The sequence below is a fragment of the Calonectris borealis genome, chromosome 7 (genome assembly GCF_964195595.1).
Source record: "Calonectris borealis chromosome 7, bCalBor7.hap1.2, whole genome shotgun sequence".
In the NCBI taxonomy this organism is placed as follows: Eukaryota; Metazoa; Chordata; class Aves; order Procellariiformes; family Procellariidae; genus Calonectris; species Calonectris borealis.
In genome coordinates, this window is record NC_134318.1 from 26,539,937 (window position 1) to 26,552,008 (window position 12,072).

At 36.3% G+C, this 12,072-nt stretch overlaps 1 protein-coding gene across 4 annotated transcripts in view; it reads left to right on the forward strand.

Moving 5' to 3' along the window:
- CPEB3 (cytoplasmic polyadenylation element binding protein 3) overlaps positions 1-12,072 on the forward strand; it is a 100,172-nt gene that overhangs the window by 55,632 nt on the left and 32,468 nt on the right. For 3 of the 4 annotated variants that reach the window (XM_075154754.1, XM_075154756.1, XM_075154757.1), the window contains 2 exons: positions 8,320-8,487; positions 10,345-10,434. In XM_075154754.1, the coding sequence (XP_075010855.1) occupies positions 8,320-8,487; positions 10,345-10,434 (258 nt within the window). Of the gene's footprint in view, positions 1-3,527; positions 3,552-8,319; positions 8,488-10,344; positions 10,435-12,072 lie in introns of all 4 variants that reach the window. The other variant, XM_075154755.1, reaches the window with a different exon arrangement.

The window sequence follows — 12,072 nt, forward strand, 5'->3', positions numbered from 1 at the left end:
GCTGAAGAATGAAGGTGGTTTACTTGTTGATATACAATAAGCAATGTTCTGTAGCTTTGTGTTCTTGGTTTTCAGGATGTATGTTACTGAGCAAGAGTAACTTTAAACAGCAGAGTATCTTCCCTCATCCACATAACTTATCTTCTCTTGCCAACATTGTCACACTGCGGATGCTCTGGTCCTCTGTCTTTCCAGGACCATAGGCAAGAGTTTGTTAGGTCACTCCTTCCTTCTGAATCCTGGAGGGATATCTTGTGTGGATGTGCTTCTGTGTGTCATGCAGCTATGCTCATCTCGTAAACCAAGTTATCTCAAAAAGGTTTTGTGGCTCTTCATAAAATTTTGCAAGTGTGTTCATATGCCACCAGTAGACCCCTTCTCCCTTGACTGCCAGATAGATGTTTGCAAAATGTAAGCCTTTAAAGTTCTTTTTCATCAGTTTCATATAGCTTTCCTTGAGATGCAATTAAAATTTGAGCATTTCAGTTGAGTGTGTTTTGATTTATTGCAACAATGGGTAATCTAAATTTACTTAGTTGCATTGCAAGATTTGGGGTTTGGGGAGTTCGTTTTGCTTGTTTGTTAAAAGCTTAGAGTTCTGTTCTTCAACATACAGTTTCATGTTTGTAAAAATTCACTCAGCTTCTAGGATGAGGCGAGTTAATAGTTTCAGGAGGGTTATCAGGAGGTAAAAAAGAATGTATTGTTCCTTTGTATTTGAGTACATGCAATTTGGGACATAGTGGTTATGAAACTTTCTACCTGTCAGAGGTAAAGAAAGTTGCAAAGGGATGGAGAAACACTAACACAGTGGTGATCGTTCTGGGAGTTGCACAACTGATCAGTGCCTGCTTGCAACAATTTCACATTTTACATGGGAACATGCGCTCATCACTTCTTAAAGCAGCTATGTTTTCATTAACACTGTAATGTTCTATGAGGTACCTAGGAAAGAATAATTGTGTTGAATTTTGAAACCTTTCAGGAGGTGGTTTTCTGTGCAAAATGACGTTCATATTTGGCACCAAAACCAGTATATAAGAGTGGCTTCATCGGTGGTGGGTACGAGTTTGGGAGCTCCTAGTCTCTTTTCTTTTGTCTTCTGTTGGAATTGCCCAAGAGAGAAAGTAATTTCAGATATGTAACACTGGTAATTTCATTGTTTGTAATAGTACATTAATTTTCTTATTGGCTCCCAAATGTCTTCATTCAAGAATAATTTCTAAATTGTTTATTTTCTAAAATATTTACTCAAACTGAAGGTGTTACGAAATTTACCTGATGAACCATTCCTTCTATTAAATTTGTTGTGCTCTGAACTTTGACTTATGAACAAGATGGGTATTTTTTTATTAAGTTGTCTCAAATTCTATGATTCTATGATTCTAAATGACACATTCCTATTTTGCATCCTGTGTAAACAACATAATGAAGTGTGTATTGACGTTCTTAAGTTGCTGTGCTGAATAACTGTCAGCTTGTTGGAACAAGTAATATTTTAATGTAAACACTAGATAAAATTGAGTTCATTTTCAAATTGTGTGTGTGTGTATATATATACAGACAAAAAATATAATCAACAATGGTGAAACTTCACCTTCTTTGAGTGTTTAGATGTGATGCATTGTTTTTAAATCAGCAAAAGCTGATTAGGTTGACTGTCTTCCTGTTTAAGTGGATTGCACTATTTTCCCCCTAGAATTTACAGGCAATTGTAAATGTATCTTCAGTAAAATTTTTTATGGACATAAAGATTATGTGTGTGAGTGCATATATGAGATAAAAGTAATATTATGCAGTGCAGTATAACATAGAAGTGTTATAATACATGAATGGCAATAGATTATTCTAAAATTTACAGAAGTCTGTGGTAGATTTCTGCCATCATGTACTGTTATGTTCAAAGCCTAGATGTTTATGTTAAGCGTATAAAGCTTTCTTTTCTTAAAAAGAAACACAGAAGTCTGTTTCACCTCATACTGAAGTAATACTTCTTTATTTAATTTTTAGATTGGTAGCATTCTGTTTGAGAAACCTCTTTCAAATAAATTGCTCTCAAAATGTGTTGATAGCTATACCTTGATACATGCTTATTTTTTGGTGAATGGGCATTCAGCAAGACAAGGACTTGCTACATGAGGTCAGACAGTGATTCCTTGCCATCATAATAAGTAATGAAATACAGCTTGCTGTGCAAGGAGCAGGTCTGTTTCAGGGCTTCCCAACTACCTCACTGTGGCTGAATAGTTGTTCACACAAACAGCTTCTACTGTCTTTATGTTAAACATAAATTGTGAAGCAGTTCTTCATCATAGCCCTTGAAATTTTTTAATGCCCCTAATGAAACACTCATGTAGTTGCTCTTTTGTGGCCTCATTGATGGTGGGGGAAAAAGGGATAGGTGTATGGTGTCTGAGACCATGTGGTTTCTTCAGGGCTTGAGGAAGAAGCTGCTTGAGTAGAAGAAAGGTTACTAGTGCCTGTGCTGAAGGAGGTTCAGCTTTGCTCTGGGTAGCCCCTGGGGCCACTCAGAGGTGACAGCCAGGGGACCAGTCAGCAGATGAGTAGTTCTCAACTAGCCACAACTGATCTGTAATGTAATTGCTGGCCAAAGAAAAGTAGGTAGGGAAAGCTGAGGGGTATGGTGGGACACCTCAGGACATGCAAATAGTATTGCAGTGAAGAGAAAAAGAAACAAAACAAGGCTCTATTACCTATTGCCTAAGCTCACTTTTCGTTGAAAAACTCTACCTGATCCCTAGCCTTCCACATTTGATTACCTTGAAAGACCACAGATATCTTTTGTGACAGATTGAAGTTCCTGTGTAGAAGACACTGTTTTCCAGATTATTTTCTGGTATTCTAAAATTTCAAATCAAAAAATGCTGCTTTTTGGATTTCCCATTATATCATGAAATATGCTTCTGCACTTGTGCAACATTGTGGATTTTGCCATTGATGCATGTCTCATTGAAATGCTGTATTAATTCTGGTAGTTATAAAGACTTTTTTTCAATCTGTTTTTATTTGTCTGAGCATACTGGCTATTGAGTTCATATTGTTTTGGTAGGATTTTAGTATTTACAGATGGTTAATTATTTAAATTGAAACATAATTGGAAAATATGTTCTCCACAACTAATTAATAACATGCAAAATGAATTCTTTTTAATTAGGATTACTGTTGATGATGTTTATTGCCTCTTAAAACCATAATCCTAAATTATTATTTTATAGTACTGTAAGTTTGATATGCCTGATTTTTCTAATACCTTTGCTATGTAGAAAAATTGCACAGTAGGTATGTTCCTTTTTTTTTTCTTTTTTTTTCTCCCCCTGGCTTTGTCATCTTCAAACTTTTTCTCTTGTCTTGGTTTGTTTGAATTTCATCTTGCGCTTTTTGAATGTCTTTTCCTTCTTTATGGTGGGAGGGGAAAAAGAGAAGAGGTAGAAGCTACATTTTCTTTGCTTTTGGAGCTAAATCTAATGACAGCTGTACCGACAATTTTCTTCTGTGTTTACATGCAGCCAGGAGCTATGGGCGGAGAAGAGGTAAAAGTATTTACTAAATGTTTTGTTTGCTGAATAGTGGGAGAAATAAATATTTAGTCCTCTTACGATAATATGATGTTACCAATTTTAACGTTATTTGGTTGATCAATTGCTTCATATAAATCAATCTCATAATCTTCATTTGCAAAACATCTTCCTTTTAATACCAGCTTAAAGCAATGATGATTGTGAGCTGATAACTTCAAGTGTGTTGCTGTTACTAGTGGACTGGGGGATGACTGAATGTAAAAACTCTTTCATGACACATATTTATGACTTTAAATGCATAGTGTTCCAAAAAAAAAGATTGTTTTCAGTTTTTGGTTTGTTTGGTTTTTTTTTTTTTGTAGAACTGCATTGTTTAACTAGTGCATTTGAACATTTCAAAAATACTTTTTTCTTAGATGAAACACCTTTCATTGAATATTACACTTGAGTATTACATTGGATTGTCTTAGACAGAACATTTTGAATACCAATACTAATAACTGTCCTCAACAGTGAATATTGATGATGATAATAATAATAAAAGATACAGCATTTGAGCACATTTTAACTTTATTTCATCGTAGGCAACCCTTAAAAAATAGAAGATGACTGAAAACACTTCACAAATGTACAATGCTGCACATAAGTTTATCCTGAGAGATTCATGAACATGGACAATAGCAAGCTCACTGACTACCAAGAAAGCGACTAATGTACCTTATATTTATGTACTGTGCTGTAGCTTACACAGACTGGTTTTTATTGAGAAAATAACAGTGAAGATTGCAGCTTTTAACAATTAGAGTTGGGCAGTGCCATCTGCTTGGGGTACTTTGGCATTTTAAACTTCATTTTATCTTCTTTTTCATGTATGTTCTGTGACAGCTATGCATGTGACACCACTTCCTTTTCAAAATGTAGAATTTGCATCACGTTTGCGAAGAAGCTTAGAGACAAACCTAGCCACATAAGCAAGCTGATAGCGTATAAGTAACTTGTAGTTTGCACATATGAATGGATTGAGGTAGTGAGGCTGTACAGGCTGTACTAACACAGTTTATAATATAGACTTTGAGCTGATTTTGTTCAAAGCTGACTGGGTTTAGTGTTTATTTGATAGCTAAAACAAAAAGAAAAGATTTAAGTTTTCCCCACAAACTTACCTTCCTATTTTTCCCCGCTTCCAGAGAATAGGCTATTATTAACAGATGCTGAAAGCATCCTAATACTTGTACTTTTTCAGTGCTCTCATAGTACGGAAACAAATTGGAAAGTATGTGGAGTATATAATATTGTATAGTCTCTGTGCATGTGAACACTGTTTAATTTCATTTTAAGATTGCGGCAAGTGTTTCCAGGTTGATCAAATGGCGCCAAAGTAGGGAAGGAGGTGGGAATCAGTTGGACGCTATTAATTTCTTGCAACTCATGTTTACTTGTAGAAGCGAAATATAGTAATGTGGCAGTAATTGTGATAAACACAGTGTAGGTTGTTTTATACAAATTGTAGTGATAACAAAACAGGGCAAACAAGTTCTGAATGTGCTGGACTTTCAGAATCTTTTTTTACTCTACCAGAAAGCATGTTTCACTCCATAGTAATTGTTTCCTATGTGAAATTCAGGCTTTTCTATAGTAACAAGTAGATTTGTGTGTATGTGTGTGCGTGTGTGTCTTGTCATTAATGTTAGGGATTTTGTGACTTGCCTTATTCATACGGTAGTAGAGTGTGTGATATTCATGCTTTTTCATTACCTTGAATTTTATAATGTTGTTTTGAGCTTTCTTAACCTTAAGAAACATGAAATTCTACAGTAGTTTGTTGGAAAATTATGTGGTGTTTATCAAATATTCACATATATCACTCTCTATTATTGTTTTTACCATTTGCATTGTGGTAATATGCAGAGTACCCAGAGGCAAATCTGTGCAGGGACTCATTTCATGTTTATTATACTTGCATATTTTAATTAGTGTTTGATTCTGTCACTGTGACTAAGCATCTTCAGTGAGAAGAGGTTTTGCCAGAAATTTCTTGGGGCTTGTCATAATCTATCAGTTCTCTACTTGATCCTCTGTTTGAGTAAAGAGGCGAGCATTTCTTTGTAGGTATCATGCTTAGAGCTGTTGAGTCATGTTCTTTTAGGTACCTTGTTTTCAACTTTTACAACCAGTTTTTCAGGTATAGATGTAAGCACAGCTATGGGAAATCAGCCCAAAATCTATTCTGCTACACTGACAACTCAGAGATGCCAGGGGAGGTGTGCAGGAGTATAAAAATAGGGCATTTATGATGCTTTCCCGTAATAATCTCCCAGAGATTTGCCTCTGGGGGTTTCTTGAGATGATGTCTCAATATTTATTGCTTCAGAATGGGTTTTTCTCCTGTTCTTGCTCATTCCCTTTTCTGAACCTACATAAAGTTTTCAGCCGCCTAAAAAGCCTGTGGCAAGGAGTTCCACAGTTTGACTTGCTTTCAGCCTTGCCATGTACTGATTGTGTTCAATGCCCTTTAGTTTCCTCTCACTGGAAAAGACAGTGAACAATCCTTCCCTATTCCCCTGTCTGTATGCTTTCCATTATTTTAAATGTATACTTCATACATTTAACTCTATGCTTGACTTAACTATAAAGTTTTAGATCATCTTTTGCATTTACTTGAGATGAGTACATTGCTTGCAGACTATCAAGCATCTGGCGTAAGAGGTGATATCTCGGTTTTTAAGCTGCTGTCCATTTTTATTATTTCCTTCAGAACTCGGCACTTACTCAGCCTCCTCTATAGACCTGTATTTTAGTTGATCACCTTGTTCTAGTGTCTATTCATTTGATATGTCAACTTCCCCTAATGGCTCATGTTTGTTGGTTTTATCATTTTTTACAAGAAGGTAGGTTGGGAGATTGGGAATTAAAAGATTATTTAGCTTCTTAGTAATGTCAATCTCTTACGGATACTTTAAAATTTCCTACTTTTCAGTAGGCTTTCTGATTTGATATTTTTACACAATTTTAGCCTTCCTAATCATTATTTCTCTCATGCATGTGTTCTCTTTTATGCTGAAATGCGTATGTTTATATATGTGCATGACCTGTTTGTCCATTAATGGAATATTCATCAATAGTCTCTCCTGTTTTATGCTCTAAACCACCATTTCTGACAATGAGTTATACTAGACTTTGAAGAGTAGCATCTCTCAATCCTCCTCCAATTGTGGCATTTACCCTGTTTTTTATGTTGGTGCTTAAAAGCACAGTAGGATTTTTGTTTCAGTGGATTTTTGCATCTGTGATCTCTGTCAATGTTGTGCATTCAATATATTCTTTCTAGTCAAGACTTTTCTAATGCTTGGTGTTCATAAAAAATCAGGCTGGTGTTCTGTGTCAGTCAGAACATCTTTCCTGGTTTTTGTTTGTTAGCTGTTTTCCATATATAGGATTGCTACTTCTTTTTGTAATCTGTCCTTTACTGGAGACTCTATTACTGATATTTTCAGTGTATACATTTTTCTGACTAGTGTCCCTCTGCATGTCTTGAGTTTTCTCCTTGCCCGTGTTTTTATTTCCTGTACTTCCCTGTGCTGTTAATACCAGTATGGTATTAATTCTTCCTTAGGTCTTGCTAGAAGTCAGTTTCATGTGATCCATTACCTTTGAATTTAATTATGTGCCCTGCTATTTATATTTGTAATTAACCCCCCTAGAAACTGTTTGTATCAATTAATTGTAACTCCATCCCTGATATGAGAGGACAATTAGCCTTTTTAGAGTTAAGATGGGGTTCCCATTTATACATCTCTCTACATTGCAGGATTTATTTTTCAACTCAGGTATAGGGAATTATTAAATTCTAAAGTTGGCATGTTCTACAGTGCTGCTTACATACAGGCTTTGAATATTTCTTTACTTTATCTTCTGGGTTAATAAATCTGTTCTTAAGATAGTGTGTGTATACTTTGTCAGTAATAGCAACAAGTTAATTGTGTCAGATGATCACATATAAATTCTTTAGTTTTCATTAACAAACTGAATAGCAGCCATTTATGTTGCTTTTTGTTAATTCATTACTGAAAGGGTGTTTTAACACTGAGTAACAGCTTGACAGGCTGTCCTAGCTAACAACTTTTTTCTTCAAGTGCAAGTTTTTTGTGGTTTATTTAATAAGATTTTAAAGATGATTTTTTTTCTTGTTAGCTAAGCTTCTTTCTTCACCTACCTATTGTGTTTAATATCCACAATACAAAGCCTTTTCTATGTTTATTTTGCTATTTGCCCCCCTACTCAGACTGGGCCTCTGTTGACTTGAGAAGGAAGTGATGCAACCCTTGTGGTTAAGATCCTGTAAAGCACTCTGAAGGAAACTGTCTTGCTCTGCAGTGCAATGGCTTGAGGGATCTGCTCTTTAAGATCATTCCTTCAAGATCTGTCATGGAAGATTTAAATCTCTTAAGAATCGGTTTGAAATGTAAATCTTACAAAGGTTCTTTCTATAGCTATGACACACAATTTCATCCGATAACTTGTTGGTTTTTCATTGCTAGCCATTTGCAAGGGTTTGTTCTAAAGCTGAATTAGGTTTATTGTCTTGTAAGGATAATATAGTCTTGGAAAAATAGAAGCAATACTACTGAACATCATTTGGATAACTGGACCACTTAGCTGGGCCCTTTAATGCAAATTCTGTTAAAGCAAAACAGTAAAAGGAAAATACAATGTTTTTTACTGAAATATTTAATTCTCCAGGAAATAGCGTTAACTATAGATACTACAAAATCTGTTACAGGTCGGTCTTCACTCTTTCCTTTTGAAGATGGCTTCCTAGACGACAGTCATGGTGATCAGTCTTTATCATCGGGTCTCAGCTCTCCAACACGCTGTCAGAATGGTGAAAGAGTGGAACGCTATTCTAGAAAGGTGTTTGTTGGAGGTCTTCCTCCTGACATTGATGAAGGTACTGTGACTTAAGTTACATTGGTGAGATGTGGGAATTGGCTTTCATATAATCACTTTTAAAAGGTCAGATTTTCATAAAAACAAATATATTTTCCCAGGTATGTCTCTTGTAGAGCTTGTGGCATTATTTAAAACAAACACCATGATCCCCCGCAATACCTGAGAATTTACTTGACATTCTTTTGTACTGTAGATAGAAGAGATGGAGACAGAAATGCCTGCATAGCAGGTCTTCTAATCTGCAATAGCAGCATGTGTTCCCACATATGTAAAGTGGGAAGGCTGAAAAAGCAAACTTAGTGGGTACTGTCACTCCTCCGTAGTCTTTCCCTGTTTTTTTTAAAAGATGTGGTTGACTTTAAGGACTTTGTTAATACAGTCCTTACCAAAATAAATAGGGCTTTAATTAATCAGCTGTTGTATCCAGTGTATATGCAGTGTTCAGTTGACAAATGTAGGGCAATTAATATGGTTAGAAAATAATAATCAGCTTAGTAGGGATGGTCAGGTTTTTTCTCAATCTCAATCAGTATCTGCTTACTTGCATGTGCCCACACACTCCCCGACTCTCAAACCAAAATTGTGACAGTTTTTGGTGTATTTTTCATATTATAGCTGGAATCCACCACTATCTAGCTTCACTTGGCATACATAGGGAATTTGAGGTTGCCTTATAATGAAAAGAGAGGGATCTCCAAATCTGATCTATTATATTGAAGCCTAAACCACGTGCAGTTTTAATAAAGAAATAGTATGAGTGCCAATCTATGGTTTACAAACAGCTCAAATGCAGTTCCCATGTCACATCATGAGTTGCAGGACTGTTGATACAGGGACTGCTGGGTAATCTGAATCCCCAGCTGTAAGAAGCAGGCCAACAGGTACATCTGATGTGAACGTTCCTGGGTCACTCAGAATCAAAATATATGCCCAGCCTATCCTCCGAGGAAGTAACATGGCTACTTGGGAGCTGTTACCCTCTTCCATGAGAGGTCTACTCCAATAACACCATTTTCCTTCAGCTCCTGAGTTATGCGATATGTGTTTTGTGGCTCTAGTTGCTTGAAAAATCGGATGTGCAGCGCATGGGGTCAGATAAACTGGACACATCTCAAACAGCAATCAGAAAATTGGAAAACCACTGCCTTTTTCTTCAAACTTTTCTCCTGATGGATTGTTGCTCTGATCTATCTAGCATCACATTAGACACAATTTTTTAAATAATTCTTTCTTTAAAGTACATAAATAAATGCATTGAGAAAAAAGATTTTTTAAAAAATAACTTAAAATATTTTTTTCTGAAGCATTTGCATGTAAAACAAAATTGTCCTAGAGGATAGTTTGAGATGTGTGTTCCATGGTGTTTCTAAATTGATGCTTAAAAAGCAAAGAAATAACTCGGTAATTTAAGGCAGATTGCCAGAGGGGTCTGAGGAAGGTGAAATCCCCACAGTCGCATGACCTGATGCAGCCTGCTTTCTAGGGCATGCTGCAAGGAGTGGCCATGCTGACATGTAGCTCTTCTGTCAGTCCCATGTGGCTGCATCTGACCCTGCTTTCTGGCTATAATTAGAAAGACCGCAGCTGAAGCATATTCACTTCTGATAGATCAAGTTTGCATTTAATCCTGCTGCAAAGTTGCATTAGTACAATATAAAATTACTTTTTTAAGCAGCCATGTATAGCATAGAGGTGAAAGAATATTTAGGCATCCTCTATGTACATTATTGCAGTTTTCACTGTTCTTAATAGGTGTAGAAAATAGTCTGTTTTTTTTTTTTTTAAGTAAGAATTTTTACCTTGCCATTGTCAGTCTTCAGATTCTCTCTTAAGGTGCCTCATTTGTTTTTTGTAGATGAGATCACTGCCAGCTTTCGTAGGTTTGGACCTCTTGTGGTGGACTGGCCTCACAAAGCTGAAAGCAAGTCATATTTTCCACCTAAAGGTAATCAGTTTAAAATACATTTATGCAGGCTGTTCTGGTAAAAGGAAACTATGCTGCAATGTGGCAATCCGTTACAAAGAAAATATTTGACTCTTTATGATGAATTTTCTCTCTTTCAACAAGCATATTTTCAGCAGTTGTCATGACGGAGAAAACACAATTCAGTGGCTGAAGTGTAGGTCCTGTGTGTGTACTTCTTCAGTAAGCCTGGAGTCCTTGAATCATGCCCTAATTTATACTAGGCTTACTTTAGAAGGCAAATTGCAGAAATTTCCTAGTGCTGATTCTGTTGCAGTTTGCATATTGCAGAAACTGTAGGAATAATAGCTGGAAGTCACTGGTGGATTGGGTACGCAGTATTTTGTAGAGAAGCATGAGTCCACTTCGTGTGTTCTGACCCAAGCAGCTGTGATGCTGCTCAGAACCACAAGGTCTGCATCGGGGTGCGCCAGGTGCTGAACCGCAGCGAGTTGTGCTAAGAGAGGGCAGGCTGGCATCACGCACCACGGTCACAGAGCTTCTAGGTTGGAGCTGATTTGGTTCAGGGTGGTTTAGAGTGCGTGCAGGTGGGGCAATTTCATATCTGTCAGCAAAACACTACGCAGACTTGTTTTGGTTGAGAAAGAACAATTTATGGGAAACCTGTTTGGGAGAGTTACTTGGCTAAATCACATTGCTCTTACTGTATCATAGTCTGTCCTATGAGTTTGTATTATACTATATACATTCTATTCTCAGTCACGCTTGCCTCTTGCATATAGTTTGGGAGTTCACTCATGATCTGAAACAACAGCATGAAGTTATACACAGAATTTCTGATCTATGTGTTAAGATTTTCTGTTCTCACTGACCCTGAAAGCTCTTAATTGCTCATTAAGGCCACTGATTATTTTGGCAGAACAATGGGCTGTTCAGTCAGTGAGCTAGCTAATCCTACAATATTTTGAGAGATATATTTTGACTGTAAAGAACACACAAATAAAAGCCAACCTAATTTACCTGGTAGCTTAAGTGCTGGAGGCGAGATAACTGTGTGACAAATGCTTGCCCTGTAAACAGTATTTGGGGCACTTAGAACAAAAACCCATACATGCTCCCTCTTTCCTGTTCCATTCTCACAACTCAACCTTGCTGTCAGTAGTTATTATACAACATCTGTTCTTGAATTTAAAAACACAAAACAAAACAAACAAACAAAAAAACAAAACCAGCAACGAAACACCCCAAACCTCCAAAAACCCCATATGTACCTAAGGACAGTTGGTAAAATACATGATTTTTCCTTTTTATTTTATTTTTAAAGGTCTTCAGCGTCTTTCTGGCTAGTGAATTCTGATTGATTGTACTTTCACTTACAAGTTTAAAAAAAAATGTAGTAAAACCAGCTTCTCCTTGTCCCTAATATCTCCTAGTACTCTCCACTTTTTTCTTCTTCTTTTCTTTTTCTTTTTCTTTTTCTCTTTCTTTTTCTTTTTTTTTTCTTTTTTTTTTTTCTTATTAATTCAATAAGTAACTATTCATGGTAGATCAACATGGGACTTCCAATTATGATTTTGTTCTGTCTCTGACAGTGAACTAGTTATGCCTTGCCAAACTTGTAAAAATGTTTTTGAGTAAGATCTATTTTAGCAGAAGACA